General features: G+C 44.4%; 1 protein-coding gene across 1 annotated transcript in view; it reads right to left on the minus strand.

Moving 5' to 3' along the window:
• Positions 1–24,905, minus strand: part of PAPPA (pappalysin 1) — a 181,062-nt gene that overhangs the window by 109,689 nt on the left and 46,468 nt on the right. Inside the window, exons 3-6 of the mRNA XM_008920190.3 lie at positions 19,072–19,217; positions 14,337–14,630; positions 10,074–10,266; positions 3,812–3,933 (exon numbers count right to left, since the gene is read on the minus strand). Coding sequence (XP_008918438.1) covers positions 3,812–3,933; positions 10,074–10,266; positions 14,337–14,630; positions 19,072–19,217 — 755 coding nt within the window. The remainder of the gene's footprint in view (positions 1–3,811; positions 3,934–10,073; positions 10,267–14,336; positions 14,631–19,071; positions 19,218–24,905) is intronic.

Genomic DNA, 24,905 nt, shown 5'->3' on the forward strand with positions numbered 1-24,905 from the left:
GGTGTGATCCCTGGAGATACATGAATTGGACTCAGCCTCCAGAGAGCTTAGAGCAGATCATTACCCCAAAATGGGAGCCAGACTGTATTCATTCATACACTGCAAACCTCAATGAAGTTGAGATAAAGAGACTCTTCCTTAAATATCATCAAACACTTAGGACTGGGTAAGAAACATTCATTTAATTGTGGAAGAGAATGAAAATCCTATTTCATGCAACTGGATTTCTAGAGATGGGTAAATACTCTGAAAATTACAAATATTTGTATATAAAAAGAAACTGTGCAGAATTTATTTTTCCCCTCTGCACTCAGATTCTGAAAATCCTTTGGCTTATGAGTTAGTCAGCTAGGTCAGTCATAGAAACATCGTGTCTTGCCTGACACAAAACAGGAATGTGAGGTTTGTGAGGATAAGCCAAACTTCATCTCCTGGTTAGAGAGCAGGGGTGGCAGGCTGGGAAGGGGTCTTTCCCCAAAATGTTGTCCACAGCCACAGCCTGTGTGTCAATTCTTCATCATGTAGTTCAGTGCAGTGGCTGGGATGAATGTCCTGGCATTGTCCTGGCACATGGACAGAGCCTGAGAGGCCAGCTGGGATCAGCAGTGCCTCAGGATGTAGCTGCTGTCACAACTGCAACTCACCTGCCACATTTTAGGTGGCCAAGACAAAGGAACCATCCTGTGGGACTCCAATGTCCAGCTGAGACATTTCCCCTCACAAATACAGAATGAAATCAGTGAAATAATGGCCCCTAGGAAAGGCAGGACACTAGAGCAGCCTAAGGCAGCAACAGGTTTAATTGTATTCTCACACTTCTCTCAGTCAGCAGTGAGCCAGGCAGCAGGAACTGACTGATATATGCATATATTGCACAGCAGGCAAAGGAACGTTCTGGGCTTGAGCCAAAATCACCTTTCTTATATAAAACATTCCTTTGACCGACTTCTGGAGGTGCTGTGAGGTTTGTTTATCCAGCAGGTGTTGCTGGTGAGAATCCAGGTAGGTTAAAGCTTTCTAGTTCTATGGTGAAGGTAAAGAGTAAATCAAAACTGCCTTCCCACAGCCACTGCCAGTGAGCAAACAGCCCCTCGTGCAAGGGCCACAACTGGCTGAGAAAGGGCCACAGAATCCCTCAGCCTGGGGGCTGGATCCAGCTATGCTCAGGAATAAGCAGGGCACTAGGAAGGACCCAGAGCACTGCTGGTATCAGCTCCCTGGGGTAGCAGTGTACTGGTGCTGTGAGACCTCAGGAACATGAGATCAGACCAACCAGGTTCTGAGCGGCTTCAGAGGCACACGAGCAATGTGGTTTTCTGGTTGGAAGCTGGATGAGTCCTACAAAACATTTTCCATGAATGTCGTGTCAGATTTTAAACCGAGTTCATTTTGACCATGAGTAGGCCTCTTTTGTCTTCACCTTCCACGAACGTTCAAGCAGTGGAGATTTACACCTGCAGAAAGTGAAATTAAAGCTTGCACGCTTTGGTACTCATAGATAGACAATTAAAGAAGCCAGACAATGATCTAACTGTGCTATTTGTAACTCAGACCAAGTGCAAATAGGCAGATATCCTGAATGTCAGGGAGTGTGTGGCAGTGACGACAGAAAATCACGGAGCAACAAACACCATACACTCGGTGTATTTTCCACCCTAAAGTGGAGACAACTCAACAAGGGGACAGGATTCCCAAATTTATTTATTTTTTTCCAGAGCAATGACACCACAGCAATTGAATGAGGCAGATAAGGATCAGACTGCACCCTTCATAGTTAAGGACATGCAGGCACACTCTGCAAGGAGAGGAAATTAAATGCAAAATGCCACTGAGTAATAAATCTTAGAGTAGCTTAGTTTCTCTAGGAATGATGCCGCTGGCAAGATGTGTGAGATCTACAAGTTTTTCAAATCAAAGGCTGTTGGAGAAATTTTGATGGAACTGCACATTTCAATGGAATATGCAGTCCTCTCAAAATCAAAACTCTTTGCAAAATTGGGTTTATTTGGATAAAATTTTATTCTGGAAGAGAAAATGGCAAGAAAGTTCTAACACTATTGGAACATTGTTTTTAGACATTTTTGGAAGAATTATTTTTACTTTTGCACCTTGAAACATTTTCCATTTTGATATTCAAAGTTGCTTTTGCCCTAGATTCTATACTAAAAGAGTATATTTTCAAATGTCATAATTTTACCAAAGTTCACAAAAGAGCAATTCTATGAGCTAAACAAAACATTTTGGCCAGCCTCAAACACTTTTTGTTTTTAATTTTCCTCCGCGGAGAATTTCAAAAGTTTCAAGTTTTGTTCCAAACGAAACCAAGTTTCAAAGTCTTGTAATGCTTGGCTAAGTGGAAATTCCACCTTCCACCCTCAACTACTGCTGCAAGCCATCCAAACTTCACTAGTGCTGTTTACTGGATAATCCAGTCACACGCAGCCGGAGCGCTGCTTCCCAGGATGGAGCATCCACTCAAGGGGCAGGTGTGCTCTGAGCTGTGCCCAGCAGCCTGGGCCTTGGATATCATGGAATCACAGACTGGTTTGGGTTGCAGAGACCTTAAATCTTTTTGTTCCACCCCCTGCCATGGGTAGGGACAGCTTCCACTAGCCCAGGTTGCTCCAAGCCCCGTCCAACCTGGCCTTGGACACTCCCAGGGATGGGACAGCCACATCTCCTCTGGGCAACTTATTCCAAACCTGGGGGCTGAGTTGGAGTGAAACACAACCTCTGCTGGGCCCCCACCCTGGGACATGGGTGTGTGGGGCAGGGGACACTTGTCCTATCAAGCAGTGGGGATCCAGCTCACTGCACCTGCTGACCTCAGGACGAGGGAGGGCTCTTGGGTGCCAGCACTAAATGTATCACCACATTATCACAAATAATTTTCCTTGCAGAATAACTCCCACGTGCTCTAGCTGCAGGACAAAAAAGCCCTTAATGGAAGGAGGTATTTGTATAACGACTTTGCAAAATCCAGGGGTTGGCCTTGGGGCTCTGTGAGCCCACCTTTGTGCTCACAGCGAAATCTGGACCAGGAACGTGCTGCTCCCACAGGAACAGCTCATGATGGACAGATTGAAATAATACTCTGCTCTTTCCAAACCATGATTTGTGATGACTGACCTCTGCCTGGTGTAATCTTAAATATGCTCCACCACATCCAGCTACTTACGGAGCGGAAGGTACACGTGGAGGAGAGTTAATGATGGAGATCTAATGACACTGTACAACCAGCCCTGCAGACCATTCTCCCTCCAACACGCTCAAAGGGAAGCAATAAGAATGACTTGCAAAACACCCTGAACTAGAGAGGGCCTGACATAGTCACCTGCATTCCTGCTGCAGAGTATTTGCCCAAAGGGCAACCTCCTTTCAGCCTGGCTGCTGCTGCAGCCCTCTGCTAATCACCACAAGCAAAGGCAGCAGAAATCAGGCCCAAATAAACAACAATTCTTCACTTTTGGAGTTGGAGTAGAGGGAGCAAACAGCTCCCCTGAGGAATTCCTCCGACAGATGTGAATGGTCAGCATTTCTTGGCACTCTGCTGCTTTGTGAAATTCATGTTCAGCTCCCGGAATTCACTTAATTCATGGGCAAGGGCAGGACCCGGGGGCCAAAACACAGGTATTTCAGCCATGGCATTACCCCAGGGCACGGTGTTTCTCTGTCCTCTAGTTTTGCTCACGTTACACGCCGGCGTAATCAGTCACTCTCCCCCAGATTTTCCCACTGCCTTTGTGGCTCTCCTTTGACTTTGGCCTCCCTTGTCCCCCACCACGTCTTTGCCCCCAGCTCTGTGACTCACCTTCTGCCTCCCGTGGGCTCCAGTGCCCCGAGGGATCGCAGGGCATGGGGGACGAGGCGCTGAAGGCGTATTGCACCAGGACTCTTCCTTCCGCACACAGATCACATGCTGATCCCACTTCTCTAGGAGGCCAGGAAAACAGGAAAACACACCAACTTAGTAACAGCTGAGTGAGCTGCTTATTCAACTATATTAAAAGCAATAAGACTTAGAATTCAGGTCCACTTAACCCTCTTTTTCTCAAGGCACTGAAAAGAGTGTTTTCTGATGCTGACCTTCCGCAGATTTAAGCTAAGAGCCCATGTAGACACCATTTGTGTGCCCTCCATCCAACACAAAATGACAGCAACCTGAGAAATCACATTCACCTATATTTTTTCTTATTTTTTTCCCCCCTCTGCACTGGATCAAACCCTGACAAAAGAAAATACATGCTGCTTAGTGTTTAGAGCAGAGACACTGGCCTCAGGAGATTTCAGATCTATTTCTGCTGCCATCATGGATTTATTTATTGCTTGAACTTGTAGTACCTTTAAGATTGTGAAGGCTTTGGGCATTCTGATGGTTAGAGGAAAGGGTAAAGTCCCAGGTTCTGAAACCATCAGACAGAGTTACTCTATGAAGCACAGCTTTGCTAAGTATGCAAGAACCTGCTTTTGGAGGTGTCTCACAGCCCTGATCATTTGATCATTACAAGCCTGAAAAAGGGGTGGGTTATGAACATACAGAATAGAATATGCCCTTAAGTCTTTTTTCTTTTTTTCTTTTTTTTTTTTACAGGGGAAACAGGGATCACAAAATTTGGAAACCTTGTTTGACCCAGAATGTGTGGCTATTCATCCCAGTAAGCTGCTTATTATTCAGAATTCATTGTTCTGCTTTAAGTAACACTTCCTGCTAAAAAGGAAAGTTAAAAATTAATTATCCTAATGATCAAACACACCTAGGAAAGGACAAGTTTTAGGCAAACAATTGTGTGTAACACAGTGTACTCTCTACACGACTCGAGTAAGTATGGATTGAGTCAATTACTGTGATAATTTATATCAACTATTACAATCAGCTATGCAAATTTTCACCATCATAACCACCACTGCATGATTTGTTTCAGCACTGCTTTGAAGAGGGCACTGTGATCCTCAGGCAGAAGTTATTTTGGATCCTCAGTGAGGACACCAGGACTGTAAATTTACTCTCCCAGCACTCCCCAACTGTGCCACCGCCTTTCCCTTCGGTGGCAGGGATGGCACACACTCAGCTGGCTCCACAGCTTAGCATCTCCCATTTGTTGACAGGGATCTATTTGAAAGTCAGCTTTCTGTTGGCTTCATCAGGCAGAAGCAGGGATTGTCAACGATGGGACTTGGAATGAAAGCAGTGTTAAAACTCATACCCATTTCAGTGTGGCCACCCCCAAAAAGAGACAGTAAATGACTGTCTCAGGCAGAAAGAGATGCACCTGCTGAAAACACCTGAAGAATTAAGTGTGACAATAAGGTAGAATAAAGAAGAGGGAGGCAAAAGTGCCCTTCTCTTCCTTGTATCATCTGTAACACTTTCAATGAAAAATTTGGGCGTGTTGTGAGCGACTTCTCTCCATGTCCCATTCACCCACCTGCACTATTGGCATGACACTGCCTCCCTATTTCATTTCCCAGCTATCTATTTAGAAGTGGTTTAAGTGTCTAACTCAGCTTGCCTGAATAATATATGCAAAAAAAAAAAAAAAGAGAAACCAGAATAATAGGTACTGAAAAATCAAGATGCAGAAGTATTGTTGTGCAGTTGTTTTTCAGACACATCCACCACTAGTCAGGACAGAAGTCCCTGCAACAATAACTTTTCAGTTTCTCTACAAAGAGACTCATGCATTAGCACTTGGTCCTGGATGAGGACAGGGCTCTGAAAGCCAAGTTTCCACAATTAGGACTGCTTTTCACTCAAATTAGCAGCTATACAATTTCATCACAGGCTGCCATGGTGGAAAAAAATGGTAGGCTTATGGACAAACATTTCCTTTTACCAGTGAGGACTTGGAGGTAAGAGAAATCACAAGGAGCATCATGTGGGAAAGGCTATGAGCAAACTTTCTCTTTTTACTTTTCCAATTTGGGAGCCAGACTCAACCCTGATGTAACTCCACTGGCTGAAAGGACTTACACAGGGGATGACTCCTGGGTTAAAGTTTTTGGTCTGCAGACTCTTGCACACAAATCCTACAAACAGCCATGAATGTCAAACCTAATTATGGAATCACATTTATTGGCTTATGAAAATCTAAGCCAGATCCTTACACCTTATGCAGCCATGGACAACAAGGAAAAATGAGCATAAATTGGTTCAAAACACTATTAATTAGGAATGATAGCATATCTGCCACCTTATACACCAGTGCACATGACTCCCCAAAGTGCAGGGTAATGGAAAATCTAGACTTCTCTGTTTTCTAATAAGCCAAGTACTGGGGAAATTCCAGCTTATGAAGTTCAGAGCACAGGAGGAATTCATTCCTACAGCATGATATTTCAGTGAAGTGGATTCAAAATCTAAAGATTACTAGTGAAAAACAGACAATTTCCTTCAGGGCCAGCACCAGTTCAGTGGGCAACTCAAAACCACTAAATATCTGTCATTGCTTTGGGTAAAAAGGGCCTGTTTTTAGGCTAAATTGCAGCTGCTTACTTGAAATTCAGAATCAGTGCTCTCCCTTCTAAGGCACTGAAACTTTCCATCAAGGTTTAAGCCAGTGATTATCAAGCCCAGTCATCTCAATCTGGGACACCACACCGACCAAAATATTTGCTTGCTAAGAATGAGATAGCATCAGATTCATGGAAATTAATGCAGTCACCTCAATGAAAACTTGGAAGAGAAGATGCATTCAAAGTTTTCTGCCCAGGCAGAATTTGCTGCAGAGCCCTATTACAATAACTGTTTACATCTGCCTGTGCATATCAAACAGGAGAACAGTCAATGGATGAACACATCTAATGGATGCAGCCAGGAAATGAAGAGGCTTCTCTTTTTCTCACTTGTTTTCACTTGTTTCGTTGGCTCTGTTATTATTTTATTATTACATATTATTATATGTGTATGCAACATTTTTTCATGCTTGTTTGAAAGGGAGGATGGAGAATGGTAAGTATTCCAATCCCACGTGCAATAGCTACAAGAAGAAATGCTGGTTCTTGATGTATTTGATTACTAGAGATGTTTGGAAGCTCGACCAGCTACTGGAGTTTAGGGTCAAAGCATGTTGGAAAATTTATGTGCAGGTAAATGACTCTCTTAAGTGAAAGAGCAAACATCAGTTGAACACTCTAAAGAGGTAAGGAGGGTCTGTCAGGAAGAAGATTTTACTGCTGTGCACAGCTCATGCACCTATTCTTGCCAAAATGTGAGAACACAGCATAGCCAACTCCAAATTAACAGGAATCATGAGTTAACATTGCTCTCTGTCCCTAAATCCACATCATTAACCAACAGAAGACCCTATGAGAAAAGCATCTAATGCACCTGTGGCAGAGCTGCATCTAAGCAGGGGAAAGGCACATGGTCTTTACTTCCACACTTCCTCTCCCTTCAACCACAGACCTGTCAGGACCTCACACACAGACACAGCCAGCCCAGTGCTGCATTTTTAAACAGAAGGCTAAATTTTCTCTCCCTGACTTTCATTAGGCAGAGGTCACTGCCTGTGCAGCTCTGGAGAATAAAAGAGACATAAAAAGAATTTGAGTTACGCCTACAGTAGCATTGTAATTTGGATCAGGAGCCAGCTGTTGAAGGGAGACTCCTCCCCTTGCCCACTTAGAGCACTTGGGTCAGTCCTGGAGCATGGAAGCTGGACCAATTCTGCAGAAACCAGAGCAGAGGTGTGCTCCAGGACCACACCTGATGTGCTCCCACCACTGGTGCCATGGGGCACCAGGAACCCCCCCAGAACCCCTCCAGTGTTGACGTCAGGTCTTCATTAACCACTGTTTTGCACTGGAGATCTACTTATATTGGGCCACAATACTTGCTAATGTAGCCAGAGCCATTCATGCTTTGAAGGCCCTTTACACTGTCAAAACAGCAAGGAAGGGGCCTCTGTGCATTAGAAACCAGGCCCAAGGCACTCAGCAGCTGAGTATCAGTCTTCTGTTTTTTACATGAATAGTCCCATTGAAGTGAATGAGTTTATTCATTCAAGTGAGGCAAGTAAAATTTGGGCCATGGTGTGCACTTTGTGTAAAAATATCTGCAAAGATTTACAGTATTCCCACACACAGATAAGATTATACTTGGCCAATTTTACCTCCTACTTGTCTTGCACAGTGACCCAATTTCACAAATTGATACAGGCATGTGGCTCTAACCGAGCAGAGCTGGACACAACAGCACTGGAAGTTCAGCACGTGAGCCTTTCCAGGATTAGTCACTACAATAATACTGTCATCCTTGTTTTGATTAACAGATCAAAAATCTGGGCATGTTTGAGACAGGATCATTTATATATTTCAGTGACATTTTTAAATGGTCACGGCAACATTTCTGTTTCCATCAGCAGTGGGAATCTCATTTTAACAAGGAATTGGACTCAAAGTATTTGAGGCTGTCTCTTTAAATCTCTTCAGTAATACTGAGCACACAGATTTGAAAGCCCAAAGGAGTTTTTTTTTCCTGGAAAATCACTCTTTATTTAACATATGATAACTCTGTTATGAAATTTTAGATTTAGCAGGCTATCCACTGTGTGTTATTTAAGAAGCAAGTAACTAGAGGTTATTAAGAACATATTGATTGAGTTATAAGAAATATGTAATAAAGGAATATTTGGTTACATAACAATTAACTTTGCATCAACGTGTTTTTAAGAGGCAGATGGCATTTATTTAACACACAATAAGCATCTTCTGAAATCTAAATTAAATTGGAGAAATTTAATTTGCCTGAAAATGATTACGGGCTAAAAAATTCTGAATTGATTTTCAGAACTTCACAAAAGTCCTTTTCACAGGTCGGGAATAAAAGGATTCAGTTACAAAACTGCAATTAAAGCAAACGCTGTTCAGAGCACGAGACCTCTCTTTATCGATTCCTATTGGGGTTTGATTACCCTCCCCACATCAATCTGCAGTAAAGGTGGAAAATCTCATCTGAGCAGGAAACAACAGCTCTCTGCCCTGTGGGATAAAGTGTGAGCTGGGCACTGAAATGGCCAGGGTGTCCTGGCAGTGCTGGAAGGAGTTTCATCCCTGATGGAGGCTTTCAAGGTGCTCTCCCAGCACAAAGCAGCAGTGCTGAGGCAGCTCTTTGGGTGTTAATACGCTTGTAAATTCGGCCTCCTGTGCTCTGAACTGCTGTGCTCCTGAAGGACACTCCAAGTTTGCTCTCTATAAAACAACAAAGCAGAAGGTGGAGAAGAAAAGCAAACAGGGGAGGTGAGCTAATGGTAATGCGAGAAGGTCAATCATTTAGGAAGTTCTCTGCCAGGACTCCACAGCTCCTGCAGCTCATCCAAGAGCTGTGTAAGAGCATTTAGGTGAACTGCCCAGTTGCTCAGCTCATCCTGGGGCAGAGCTGCTCTGGCTATGGTCTGCAGTGTGCTGTGACTCCTGCCCAGAGCCCTACATTCACCTAATTTTTCATTACTGATATTACATATTGCATGTCTATAAGATACAAACACAGACACACACACACACACCCCTACTCTGACCTACAAGATGACACTCATGATATTCAAGGGGGTCTTTGATTCTGCCTTGCACAATTCCCACCTCAGACCCACAGCTCAGGGAAGGAGGGAGCATTTGTCCCCATCCCCAGCCCAGCCCCCTCCTTGCCCTGGGAGACTCCACAGCCCACGAGCTCTGTGTTGTCACAGGAGTAGAAACAAGATCCACTTTGTCCTTGCCAAGGAAACATGCAAGAGGAGGAGAGGGAACACTCAGGCAGAGCTGAACCCCACAGGTATTCGTGAGCAGCAATAACAGCAGGAATCACAGGGCTGGAATCTTTGATTGAAAATTCCTCCCGTAACATATGGAGAAAGAGATGCCCTTTACATGGCAAATCAATGGCCTTCAGCTGAGAGCTACAGGCTGAGAAAGGAAGAGCAGACAACAGATCAATAACCTCCTCAGTATGAACCAATTTAGGAAGGAGCCTTAAGACTGAGCACAGCACATGACCAAGCTGTGATCCCGGAGCAGGGTCCCTATTTCTCCCCTTCCCATCAAATTCAGCACCAGAGTGCAGAGCAGCGAGTGATCACCTTTCAAAGAAGTGGCCGTCGATGGGTGGGAACCACTCCAGAGTGACAGAGGTGGAGGTCCGAGCCACGATCTGGGGGGCAATGGCAACAGGAGCCGGTTTCTTGGTGGGCTGCCAGCTCTGGTAGACGAGGTCCAGGTAGCAGTGCATCCTGGCCACCTGGTTGGGAGTGAAGGAGTCGGTGCAGTCATCGTCTGGAATTAAAACAGAAGCCACATCAGCCACGTGGGAGAGGAGGTGGGAGCAAGAGAATTACGACCTGGTGAACAGCAGCTTCTTGCAAGGGCTGGGATGGGCTCTCACAGCACTCAAAAGTTAATGGCCTGTGAACAAATTAGCAGGGCCATCACTTGTGGAGGCAGGGAAAGGAAACAAAGGTTAAAAAGGAAAAAAAAATAAGTCGATAAACGTTCCCTCCCTCTGACCTGGGATACACCTGAAGCACCCAGAGATCATCCCTAGATGAGACAGAGACACGTGGAGGTGAAGGAACAGAAAGCCTCAGTGCAGCACCTTCTGGCCAGAATCGGGGCTACCAGTGGACCTCTGGGTTTAAAAGCATTTAAAATAATATTTCTGAGAAAGGATGAAAGGGCAAAGGATGGCTGGTGTCAGGATAATGCACTGACTGAGATTCATGCAAACTGTAGGTGACAGGCTTTTTCAGATTCCTTCGATTAAAACACCACAGAACTTTAAAAATGTGTAATTTTAAAATTTCTTAAATTTTCTAATGAACAAATAAAAATGTTCCAAAAGATCAATTTAGAATTACAAACAATCATTACAAACACTGTTAAAAATGTAAATGTTTGGTGCAGTTATAGAACTGAACCTGAGATTAGCTCAGTTGTTTAGACACTGTTGATAATAATGCCAAGGTTGTGGGTTCAATTCCTGTATGGGCCATTCACTTAAGAGTTGGACTTGAAGATCCTTGTGGGTCCCTTCCAACTCAGAATATTCTGTAATTCTGTGAACTTTAGTTCTATGAAGATTCTCCCCAATTACCACTATGATTCTAACCCCTTTCAGAACTTTTCACTAACGTTTTTTGATATTTCGCATTTCTTTTTCATTCAAAATGAAGAAATAACTGCACTGGACAATTTCCCATAAATACCCATTTCTCATTTCATCTTGTTTTCCTCAAACATGATGTGGCAACAAGAACACATTGAGTGCCCTCTGAACACCACACAGCTTTACAACTACAATGCCCCAGAGAAGTAGGATATTGTTGTTTCTCTACTGTGCAGATCACAGAGGGAATAAATACGCTGTGCAAAGTCACCCAGAAACGCTACACTGAGGAACTTGGTGTTAGCACTTTAACCATTTCTCTGGTATTCTCCCCATCAGATGCAAAGCTCTTGAAAACACAGATAGTTTCTTCACAAGGAGAGTTCCCAGCCCAGCCCAGCCCGGCCCCAGCTGGGACCTGTGCACGCTGCTGTGATACAAACAATGACAGCACTGCACAGGTCAGCCTCTGCCCTTCTCTGGGAAGGTGCAGGTCACCAAAAGCTGCTCAGAGACATCAGAGGTTCAATATTGTAACACCATCACCGGATGCTCTGATGTTCTCAAATCTGTGTGGTACTCCAGAGGAACAAAAATAACATGAATTTGTTCTAAAGAGAAGTGTGTATTTGTTGGGTAATTTAAAACCTGACCCCATCTTCCCAGAGATGCCAGGAAAAGGAGACAGCTCTGGTTGGGATCCTGCCCCAAAAGCAGCCCCCACCCGCAGTGAGGACACACCAGTTCTCATGTTCTCCTGCATCTCTCCCAGCTCCACTGAGCAGGGACCCTCCTCTGATCAGACAGACACCACCCGCCTGATAATATCTCCAAATCCCTGTGGGTATGCAAAAAGCTGCTTTAATATGACACCTCTGGATTTCCTCAATAATTATCGATGGTCTGCCCCCTGAGAGCGCTGTAAAAGCCATAAATATTCTTCACGGAAGCACAGAAGGGGACAAAGGCCCTTAATAGCCATCATAAAGGAACAATAAAATATATATAGGACAAAGCAGTGAAACAATGGCACAGGAGAAGGATGACCTGCATTCTCAATCTGTTTAAACATCAGCACAGGCTGTGTCCTGGGGGCGGGGAAGGGAGGAGAGGGAGAAAGGTGTTTCACTCGACATCAAGAAAGGCTCCAGACCCTCAGATAAAGTGATAATTAGAGAAATTATTTGCTGGGATGATTATTCCAACAGAATTCAGAGGCAGAATTCCTAATGATTTCATGACAACTTGTTTAAAAGACCAACTTATCTTTTATTTGGGAACAGCACGGATATTTGGACTTGTAAAAACAATTTACAAGTCCTGTTCCTCACAGTACTTAATCTTCTGGACATCGTAACTTGTTATTCCAGGGAAATAAAAGTTACCCATTAAGTCAGTGCTTTGCTCAGAGCTGAGGGTAACTGGACAGATGGATGTTAGGCAGGGACAGACAGATAAACACAAGATGATCAAGCTGTACATGAGCAGCAAAACAGACAGGAAAGAAAGGCAGTTCTTAGAGCTGCATGACCTCAACCTACATGTTTCAAAGGTATTTCGACAGCAATCTGATATCCTGATATATTTTACTCCACTGGCAACAACAGAAAAGCAAACAGATTCATGCATGAGCTCTAGAGATATCTATCATGTCGCTTCACTTAATTTTTCAAGGGAAAAAAAAAAAGGTTTCAGCTCAGAACACCAGCACACATGGAGCTCCCAGGAGCAGAGAGGTATCTCTGTGGTCTGCCTCCTGCTCAGCTTCTGAGTCAATTGGCAAGTTCTCTTTGGAAGGAGAGAGCTCAGTGTTTGGAACAGCACACCCCACCCCTCGTCACATCCACACAGCACATTGGGTGGACATTGTCATCTGAAGAGGCCCTGACTTATCTGTGTGATGTTACAGGAGGCTGTACCAGGCAGTCAGGCTCCCTGCCCTACCACAGGCACTGCAGCTGAGGAGCTGACTCAGTGTGTTTTGTCCCTGAAAATACCCTCTAAACAAATAGAAAAATAAAGAGAAAGCTAAGCATCACTTTTAGCTGGTGCCACAAAGGGCATAAAAGCATTTCTGTTATAAATCATTTCAATCCGTGCCCTAGATGACATTAAACACTTTGCTTCTCTACAGTTTTATTACAGAATAAGCACTCCTGTGACCTTTTGAGTGGGCAATCTGTGTTTTTGCCTGGAGTATAAAGGTGCCCTTCAGTGTCTGTAAGTACAGACAACATTTAAAATGTTGTTGATACTGTCAGCTCGCTGTCACAGACCTTCACCACAGCGAGACTGTGACTCAAAATAAAGGGAAATATGAGTCAAGGTATCCCCTGTTCTTTCTGGGAAATAACAGAGGATTCCTCAACTCCCCTTGAACTTCCAGGGGTGCAGCAAGGACCCCACCCCAGCCCCATCTGATGGGTCAGGGTCACAGGAGCTCATGCCCTCCTGGTGTTACACTCTGTTGTGAGGTGTGCCAGGAGCTGGCACGCTGCTGTGCCTGCAGACACCTACAGTTATAACCACAACATCAGCTTTTGCTTAAGGGGCTTGTTCTTGTTGGAGGGGTGGCTTTACCACATTTATACAGAGCCCTTGTAATTGCATTCCCAGTACAAACCACCACAGCACACTGGTAGTCCTTGACCAGGCAGAATCCCGCTCTTCACACCCTAATGATGAAACTCAGATGTGAGTGATTCTGATGGAACAACAATGACTCCAAAGCAAACCTAAACATGGCATTTCAACAGGCACCTGGAGGCACGAGCAGTGTCACATTAGTTGTCCATCTATCACAGGTTTATCCTACAGCCTTGGTGGTATCAATGTTCATCTGACATTAAATATCTCCTTGGGAGAGGATAAACAATCTCTGAAGTTGGATTTTTCAAGGAAGACCTCATAGATCAGGCATCCAGACCTCAGGGAAACAGGGTAGATTTGCTGTAGAGCCTTTAGGTGCTGTTTTCCTAATGCTTATCTCATTTTCTTCCCTCCCCCAAACCTTCTGCCTGGTCTTCACCTGAAATGACATGAAGTTGGGGAAAACTGGGAAAAAAGAAAAGGAGAACTGGAAGGGATTCCTGAGGCCATCCAGCCTGGTCCTAGACCTATGGACACACATGTGAGCATAAAGCCCCACCTGAAATGACTGTAGAAATCAGAGGAAACACTGCAGTTCTTTGTTCTTGTCCAAGCACAGACCCCTCCCAAAGAACCAAGGAACCCCCCGTACCTGCGTAGCTCATGAAGTTACTGAAGGGCGTGTTCAGGAAACTGTGAAAGCCACAGGTGTCATTGCCAGGCCCGGGATCCCCACACAGCTTGTGCTTGGGAGCAGGGTTGGTGTCACTGCACAGGTCCCCAGTCTCGAAGGAGGGCTCAGTTTCCATGCACGGGTCGCTGCAGGAGAGGATCTCGGAGATCCCCCGGAAGACGTGATAGAGCCCCAGGCTGTGCCCGATTTCGTGGATCATCGTGTGAGTGTGGCCAGGGATTCCATAGAAGGAGGGATTCAGCACAATGCCACCTGCAAGGGGGAAAGAGAACAGCTTCCTAGGTTTGCCTTGTCTCCTTTGCAACAGCAAGAGAAAGGGAAAGGAACAATTCCAGGGGCAGATGCACTGGCAGTTCATCGGGTCCTCTGTAGCACAGACGACCTTTTGCACACAAAGGTTTAATCTCACCCTTGAGCTGGTGCTCTAAGGATGAAGATTCATGGGACAAAGGCCAGTGTCCTAAACCGAAAACACAGTGACAATCAGGCCTTTCAACTGAATATTCTCAGTTTGGGTTTTTGTTAACTTCAAGGGAAATCCTGCATGAAATTACTTCCTACTGTGCCTTTTCAAATAATTTCATGTGCTTAAAGAATGCAGTTCTGCTCAGATAAGTGTAAGCAATGTATTTGATGCCAGGAGTCAAACAAAACATACCTGGAGCACTCTGTATATTATTCCACAGGGTAAAGATATGAGAGAAGCCTCTAAATGTCTGAAACACCATGGAAATTGCAGAAGCTTTCACCAATATTTGCAAACTAATAGCTGGACCAAGACAACAGAGTGAACCCAGGGCTGGGACAGTTTTTGCAGGGTGTTGTGTAGACAGCTCTGAATTAACTGTCAGAAACACACTCTGCTCAGATACTCAGAAGAGCCTGGTTTGATCTGAGCTGAACAGTCCCCTGATGAATATGCATAAGCCTAATGTGTCAAAAAATATGAAATCCTGAAATGTGATAATTCTGAAAGAACTGCATGGTTGTTAAATATTTGCAAAGAAAAATAACAGTGGTTGTTTTGTTGTATGAATTATGGGATGTGTAACTAAGCAAATGGTAAATCAGTGAGGCTCTACAGTATATTGAATTAATCATGTGAATTATACTTTTAGCTCAGTTAGCTCTACCTTTGGATTTAAGATACATTTAATTTTTTTCTTTATTTAGCTTTTTGACCTCAACTTTTTCAAGCCTTTTATTTAAAACTGTTGGTGTGTACATTGCCTACCATGAAAAGAGGAGACTGCTTTGTAGAAGTTATAGTGGGATATAAACCCTGGGCATGGTACACTACTAATTTAGTGACAATGAAGAGAGAAAAGGTTTTGGCAGGAGGAACTTTATCAGTGACTGTAGTGCAGGAGAGATGAGATCACCCAGCTCTGATGCACCACAGACTCTTCATTCTCATCTGCTTGGAGACTTGGTTGTAATAACCGTGAAATTAGAGGAAAATAAGACCATGGAGATCCTAAAAAGTCATCTAAATTCCACTCTCAAACAACACAGGACCAATTAGGTCTATAGGATCCCTCACACACACTGGCCTAACGCCTCTTTACAACCCCTGACTGCCCCAGCAATCAGTGTCAGCACTCAGTATCCTTATGGCTGCAAGGATTTAACTCACATCTAATCTGAACTGATTTTTTGGCAGTTTAAGTTCATGACTTCAAGTCCTGCCTCGCACGGATATGAAGAACAGAAGATTCTCCTCCTCTTTCATCAGCTTTTATGAGATTGTCATCGCCCCCACTTTAGGCTCTTTTCCTTCAATCTGAATAACTGTAATCCCTTCAACCTTCCCTTGTAGCTCAGCCCTTTTCCCAGACCTCCCTGACTGGTTCTCCTTTGATTTTCCCAGTTGTTTCATGTTTTCCTCCAAGAAAAGTGTCCAAACACAAACACTACTCCAGATGAAATTTTATCAGTGCTGAAGTGAGAGGAAGGAGCAATTTGGATGTCCTGAAGGGACACACATGTGTATTTATGTGCAAGAGAGAAAATATTTCCCCTTTGAGCACAGGCACATGGCAGATGTGAGTCCCTTGGGCATGTACAAATAAACAATATATAGTATTAAAAAAACCAAACAAAACAAAACAGAAAATTTAAATATGTACAAAAAAGAGTGAATAAAACCTATCATGCTGCAACATCATGTCTATTATGCCACATGTAGTGTCTGCACATCCTTTTCACAGCACTGAACTTCTCCTCCCACTAGTTCTCCATATTCCCAATTAAACCTACCCACAATATTCCCATGTTCCTCGGATCCCTCTCTCTCCCTTTATATAATACATGCTCTAATTCTCTACCCAGGTGGAACCATTTACACCCAGAGAGCACCCTGGCATATTTTGTGGGGGTCTCTATCCCAAAGATAATTCCAGAGTTAGTTTCCCAGTGGCAGGAGTATTGGTGAAATTCCAGCAGGATGTGCCTTTAATAAAGGCTGGGGAAATTGTTCTGGCATTGGAGAACCCTGAGGCAGCTGGAGAGGGAGATTTTACTTTTGCCTTTGTTGAAAATTTATATTTTTCACAGCTGTCAAGAATCTAAATCAATTGCAGTTTTACAGAAAAGATAAACTCCCTCACCCAGACAATCTCTATCCCAGCCTTTAGATCTGCACCACAGGACATATTTCATATTTTTTATTAAGTACATATTGGATTTATAGAAGAGAGTAAAAAAGATTAAAGATGAATTCTTACAAGCCAAGCACAGGTCTGGGAGGGCTATTATGACAGGAAATTATGAGAATTTTTTTTTTTTTTTTACTTTTTTTGTTTGTTTGTTTGTTTGTTGTTGGTTGGTTGTTTTTTTTTTTCCCACGGCAAGTCAACTTTAATCTGTTGTCTAATTTTTTTTTCTCGTGAGTTTTTTTTTTTTTTTTTGGTCAATGAACTCTGTCAATACACTGTAGGAGCTGAATTTAAATTGTTTTGCTGGGGCATGATGTTGACAATTAGCTTAATGAAGTGACAGAAGAACTCATCAGGGCTTTGGGCGAGCCCCAGCCCTCTTGCAGGAGGTTCTTCTTGGCACTCTGGAGCTCTTCCCTTGTTCTCTCCTCCCTCCATGGCAACACCAAGGGAAGCTGTGAAAATACTCATTTAGGGAAGGATCAGCTCTATTGCAGCCATATTCCACTTTGGGCTAATGTTTCCCACCAGCAAAACCCACACTGTTGCACAACCAGAAGCAGAGTTACTGTGGGGCTTAGTGCTGGAGCAGGGGGTTGTGGTGTTCCCAAGTGGCAGAAATCACATCACTGTGGGTGCTGGGCAAGGCTGGGGTTAGGATCTATCTTTGGTTTTGCCAGATGTTGCCCTTGGGGAGTCATCACTGGTGGGCATTTACAGAACCTTCTGGTTTGGGTGCTGGCAGGAGGAGCCCATGGAGATGGGGCTGTAGGCAAGGCAGAGTGGAAGTGGCTTCATTTCCAGCTGAGCTCAGCAGGAGACTGGATGTGTGTCCTTGCCAGGCCTTGGGAAGGGAAGTTTGCTCACACTTCTTCCAGAGCAGCTGCAGAGCTGGATGTTGTAATAAAACATTGACTAACTGAAGGAAGGCAGCCAGTTCCAACTGCTTGGTCTGACCATGGAGCCTCTCTCTGCTATAAAGACATGTTAGCATCCAGTTTTGGGGGTATTTCTGAGCATGGGAAAGCCTCCCTGACTGATGGCTACAGCTCAACTCTCATTGTACATTTTAGGATGATAAACAGTGTATTTTGCTCTCCTCATTTAGGTGTATATTCATCATATCTTCTTTTACTTAGCTCAACATGGGGTTGAGTAGTATAAAAACTGGCTGAAACAGCCTTTCACAAAGAATTAAATTGGCTGAAACTGGACTTCTCTTCCAGTCTAAGAAGGTTTGGAAAAGCTGGAGAAATATCTGGAAAACCCCTGAGAATCCCTGCTCTCGGGAGATGGCCAGATCAGGTTTGCAGCCCCTGGGGGGCTTGTGCAGTTAAGAGAAGCACACACAGACTCAGTCAGTGCCTTGTGAACCTTTTGAGGCTCATCTGACATTTTGCAAGGAGCACGGGTCCAGTGGCACTGCAGGTGGCAGTGAGTCATTGGGGAGCTTTGTCTGGATCCCTGGGTTCCAGCAGCCACACTCAGCAACCTGGTTATGAAACACTCAGGGCAGTCTGCAGGGGAGTGAACTCCTTCCAGTTCCACTCAAATGAACATTAGAAATACAGTCTCTCAGCAGTTTGCTCTTTTGCACATCGGTGGAGGAAAAATAGCAGCAGATTTTAACAACAGTTTGTGAGGAAAGTTAATTGAATACTTAGTAAAGAGCTAAAGATCAGAATGTGACAGGCTGAGGTTAAAGATTCACCTCTGTCTGGCATCCCCACACCTATCCCCCAATCCTCTTTGCAAACTGCTCCCATGGAGTGAATGCCCTGTAAAGTAGCTTCACTTAAAAGGTGAAATACTTTCAGCTTGACATCATCTACAAATACCATAATATGCTTTGGGTTTATAACCTAATATTTTCCTGGTTGTGAGCCAGTATCTGGGAATCGTGAAATACTTTTTTTCCCCTGACTATATATTAGAGGAATGATAAGAAATCAGAACAGAGCTTAACACATATTTGTCTTTCCTTCTTAGTGCCTCAAAAGAATGCTTTACGAAGAAGAAACATCTTTATCACTCACCTAGATGCATCAAGGCTTCTTTGTCCCAGGGCCAAGTTGCCACTCCAGCCAGCTCCTCCTCAGAGGAATTGGCAAAGAAGATGTTGAGGTGTGTGGATCCATCCAGTTTGAGTATGTTCTTTAGTTCATTGACATCTAAGTATGCCCTGTAGAAAAAGAAAAGCACTTTTTTTCCTAAAGGTGACACAAAAGCAACAAAATATTGAAGAAGTGCTGCAATCCAGGCAAAGATCTTATAATATCCTGCGTATCAATCACCTGAAATGTTTTAATAACCCCCTTCCAAACTTCGACTATTTTGCATTCATATAGTGAATCTCATTTAACACTTCAGGCCATTGATTAACTAAGGCCACAAAATCCAAGGTAAATACATAAAGCTGTCCACATTCTCAAGATAAGTCTAGGAATCTATTTATTATGAATGTAATTAACCAAGTATTATGGTCACTAAATCTTTTTACACCAGCAGTTACCTTGCACATTTCCTCTAAGCTGTTTGTTATTGTTACCTCTAATTTTCCTTCACAATAACAAGTTTCCAATCCCCTGGCTGACACAAAAACTAACTGCTTTAGCACCAGTGGCAGTCACTTGTGCCGAGATGGACATGGTCTAACCCTGACATCCCAGGGATGGTTGGGAATTGCTATTTCCAGCCAGCACAGTTGTGCCAAGAGGATTCCTGGCCAGAGGAATGGGACTGTACCACGACATAAAGGTCCCCCCAAGGTGAGTAGCATTTCTTCTTTGCTTTTGGGATGCCTGGAGGTTACAGAGCAATCTGCTTGCAGGCAAACAAAGCAAATCCCTTAATCTTGATGCCTGTTGGAAGCACTTTTTTCACTCCTTTAAAGGAGTAGACTTTGTCAATACTGGAACACAGGAGCTACTTGCTGATGCACAGGCCATGCTGTGACACTGCTTTCAGCAGCACCACGATGGCCCAACTCACAGCAAAGCTGGAGAAAGCAAAATGTAAGAGTAAACCCAATGGTTCTGTGTTTCTAGCTCACACTGCCTTTTGATATGAAGTGCTGTGATAGCAGAAAAGCTAAAAGAGGGTTACCTTGTTCTATGTTCAGGTGGAAACAACAGAAAGAATTCCCGCTGAGCCAAACACAGATGACCAGCTCATAAGGAAAGGACACACAATGGCATTGAGCAGGTTGGTTCCTGCTTCCCCAAGTCCCCCTTTCTGTCTGTGTGTGGTGTGTATAGGGCTCACGTAGCTCTCACAAGCCACACACACTCACAAGCACCAAGCAGGGTTCCCTGCATACTTTGCAAGGCTTTTGTTCCCAGAAGGGTGAAGAAAAAATAGGGGAGTTGGCTCAGCACCAAGATCTTTCTGTCCTTCCCTGGAGGACTCCCCAATGGAAAACACATTCATATTTCCACAATAGCTTCCCTTGCCACTTGCTGAAGTCATTGCCTCCAAAATAGATCATGGCTGGGTGTCCCCAGGCCCTCGCTGACTCATGGAGGAAGACGTGCTCTTTGGGGACACCAGTGGAAGGGGATGTTTCCATTCCATACAATGTTTATCTTACAAGCCAATGCGGGTGACATTCTGAAGGACAGGTCAGCACTGTGACCCTTTACACATTTCTCATCTCTTCAATGTTCCCAACACATCTATGGAAGACACACAGACCTTCCCCTCAGCTCCTCAAGCATGTCCTGCATGGATCTGCACAATGCCCTGAAACTCTGCACCATCTGCTTCCAGGACCTTCTTGGTGCCTTTGAAAACATCTTCACCAAACATGGGCTCATACTTACACACATCCACGAGCAATAGTTTGAAATTATGTGGGAGAGCATCTCCAGATGTCAAAGTAAGGGCGCTGGGGGAATCCATAACAGGGGGTGCATGCATGGGAAGGCGACAGTGGGTACACCTGCACCCGTGGCAGCATCAGTGAAAGACAGGGACCAAAAGCATAAGAGAGGATGTGGGAGTGATGTGGGAAGAGGGAGAAGTGCAGAAACAGAAGCACTGAGTGTGTCTGAGTAGAACAACGTTTGTGTGTTTGTATCTCAGTGGGAAGGAAAGTCCTGCTGCCCGCGCTGAGACGGCGGCTGTTGACTCTGGATGCAGATGCTTTATGTGTATGCACAAATCCCTGTAGGAGTAACTATAACCCAACTCCCCTCCTGAGATTACCATTTTTATCCTCACTCATTCAAATAATCTAAACTAATATTTCTTTATTCTCAGCTGTCTCTTTGCTTATCGTTTACACAATCCTATCCCCATTTATCTCAGGGCACAGTCACAATGACTCTCCCGCTTGCATACAGCCCGTGTGCTTCAACACCTAGGACTGTTTTATACATGGATTATTACAGCAGAAAACATCCAGAGCAGACAGCATTTAACTCATTAGCCACTGATGTAAATGCTTCATTGAGACTGGACTCAAGCCTTATGTAAATCCAATGTACTAAGTCCTGGATTTGGGTTTATAGCATTTCTCTGACCACTACTTCTCAGCCAGTCAGGGGAAGGCTGTGAGTGAGCAGAATATATTCAAGGGGTGGAAGAACAGAATACTAAGAGGATTTTTAGCAAAGGATCCGCACGGGAGTAGGTGTAAATAGATCATGTTTGGAAGGAAGCAAATGCAAACCCCTTCGTAAAAGCAGTCAGCAACCCCTAACATGTAAACATGCTCAAGCCCTTAGCTCAGGCAAATCCCTTGTAAGTGTGTGAACATGTGCCTGCACGTACAGGAACTGAGGTGTGAGTGTGTAAGTGAGGACTTGGATTGTGCACACGCAGGAGGCAGCCAAGAGCATGTAAGGAACCAGCGTGCGTGTGTGTAAGATAAAAACACGAGCTGGAATTCCATCCTCTCCTTCCTCCCCATGTTTCTAATAACCTCCCATCCCTATCCATCATCGCCACATTCCTACACTCAAGGAGGTATAAATTAACTACTTTTGCAGTTCATGTCCAACTCTGTAGCCGCAGGCAGCAGACCCAACAGTTACCAGGTCAAAATAGTTTTCAGTTATTGCTTTGGACTGGGCTGACTCCCCCCTGCTGCCTCGGCTGCTTTGTTATCAGCCCAGACTATCTGACCCAACGCAATCTGTGAGCGCTGCTTACACTTCTCAAGGTTATGTGGGTCCCCTGATAGAGGACATAATGTCTGTCACATGGGCTCGTGCCAAAGGGAGCCAAGGAGCCCAGCCTTTCCAGCACTGCCAAACTCGCATTTCAAAGACATGAGTGCAGTCTTGGAAAGGGATCAAAGCCCTTCCAACTGTCATTAGAATATTTCCTTTATGCATCTCCCCGTGAGTGCCAGCAACATATTTCATAAAATTCATTGGCTTGAGATGGTACCTCCAATATAAACCTGAATGGGGGAACTGTCAGGGCAAGTCTATGTGGAAAACAAAACAAAACCCAAAGCACAACAAAACACGTGTAATTCCTGTAATGGAAAAAACATACGATGCTGTGAGCGTGCCTTGCTCCAGAAAGCCTAATGAGCCTATTAGTGCATCATAAAAGGTCTCCTTTGCTGGAATCTGTTTTAGACATAGAAATTCTATGGGCTGTTTAAGGCCATTTGGGACACCAAATCATATCAGGGAATGTGCACATTCCCACACAGATCTTTTCATCGACTTATTTGTAGCTTTGGTTTGCTTTTTTTCCTCCACTGCAGTGTAAATAGCCCTCTGAAACTGTTCTGTGCAGCAGCTCACTCTTATCCAGCAAGCCCCAGCCCTCAATCAGTGATTGTGTCCCACACAGTGCTCCAGTTTCAGTCTAATGGAGTCCTTAGCTCATCCAGCAGCATCTCTCTGTGGCCCTACCCACCCCATCAGTCACACCAGTCATTATCCTTGTGCCTGGCTCATCTGTCAAACCCATTTCCTGTCCATCTGGGATGTGACTGGTCCCCAGGCAATGAGGTGAAGCCCGTGGCCACCAGCTCCACCTGCCCATGGGGGCCACTGTGAGGAGCTCCCTTTGCTGCACCTCAGCTCCAAAGCCAAACCCGGCCACCAATCTCTGCTCTGAGCTACAAACACATTTGGCAATGGCTTTTAAACTCAGTTCTAATCATAATAAATCTGGCCTTGGTGAATAGAGCCGAGTAGTTTTGTTACTGAGTTGAAAACTCTTCCTCCTTCTTTTCTTTGAGGTCAGAGAGTGGCTTCCCATCTTTCCCTGATGTGACTGGGGTGCAACCTCCTGCACTAGTGGTTGTTTTTGCAAGGAACACAGAGCCTTCCAGCCCCTATTGTTAGGAAACAGTTTTCTACTGTTTCTACTGTTGCTCTGAGTTATTCTCTATTTGACTTTGTTTCGTTTTTTTTTCTTTCAAAGACAAGTATCCCTTTACAGCAAGAAAACAAACAGGGTACTTAAGGGATTATTTGCAAGACCCCACCTAAATACAGAATAGGAACTTTGCTATCTGCTCATTATGCTGTATGATCTCCAACTGCCTGATGAGTCTGTTAGGAATAGAAGGCACTACATTTCATCCTTAAAAAACCCCAAACAACAACAACCAAACCCAAGAGCATCTCCTGAATTGGGAAGTCAGCCTCAAAATGTCTCCATTTTCAATGCTGACACACAATGTCCTACCCTTTACCTAGCGTGTTAAGCATATGGCAGGACAGAGTAAATCTGCTGGAATCATAGGGATTCAGTGCATCACTCTTCTTCCCAAGACTCCTTGTTTCTGCTCTCACAAGAGCTGTCAGACCAGCCTAAACCACAGTGCAATCTAGCAGACAAGCAGAAAGTTTTTTGGGACAGCCTTGAAACACTTTGCCAGCAACCTGTGACAAATCCAGGTGTGATTCCCAACATGGTGTGGCTGCAGGTTTAGGTGTTCTTCCCTTTGCCCCTCCAGCTCTCATCCTGGACCCCAGGATTGACACTAATTCCTTAGAGGAGCAAAGAGCACAGCAGTCAGTGTGTGGACAGGCACCCACCAAGTGTCTGTCCTGGTTGTCCCAGCAACATAGAGGGCCCAAGATTTTAGGGTGCAGTGTCCACACAGAGATTTTCAGTGTCTGCAGTGAACAGCAAGAATGGCTCTGAGATAAATTATGTTTTTCCTGAAGATAATGGCAAGAGCCACGACTGCAGCAGCACTGAAAGCTGACCTTGAAATGGGGCCATTTGGCAGATGTGCACAAGTGTAATTTAGCTTTTCCCCCTGTGACTTCTCAGTCTTGGGTGGTTAGACATGGAACTCTCCTCTTGGAGATGCAGTGTTGGTGCCAGTGTATAATCTGCCTTTTGCCTTCTGTCACAGAGTCACAGAAAAACAAGTCTGGAAAGGATGTGCAGAGACCACCCCTGCCAGCCCTGCACCCCAGGGCTGAGGTATCTCTCTATGTCACACCAAGCCTATTTTTATGTAGCTCACCCTTAAGACCACACATGACAAGGACTCTGCCACTGCCCCACCAACCTGCAGCCCATGTTTCAATTCCTTTATGGTCAGGAAGCTTTTTTCTCAAGGTCTACATATATATAGATGTGTGTGACTGTGCCATTCCCCACAGACAGGGAGATTAGATTCCCTTCTGCTCTACCAAACCTGTTGCTTATTTGAAAGCTTATTATATATCCTGTAAAATATCTAATTTTTAGGCTAAACCCACCTTATTTCCCCAGCCTCTCCCACTGCTTTTATTTTTTTAATTATTTTTTTATTTATTTCTTAAGACCTCAGAAGGGGACACAGCCCTCAAGCCGAGAGCTTATCAGTGCCATGAAACTGCCACGTTTGTCCTGTCTGTCACCTCCAACCTCACACAAAGACACAGCAGAGATTTCAGACTCC

This window comes from Manacus vitellinus, unplaced genomic scaffold (assembly GCF_001715985.3).
Source record: "Manacus vitellinus isolate BGI_N305 unplaced genomic scaffold, ASM171598v3 scaffold_27_pilon, whole genome shotgun sequence".
Lineage (NCBI taxonomy): Eukaryota > Metazoa > Chordata > Aves > Passeriformes > Pipridae > Manacus > Manacus vitellinus.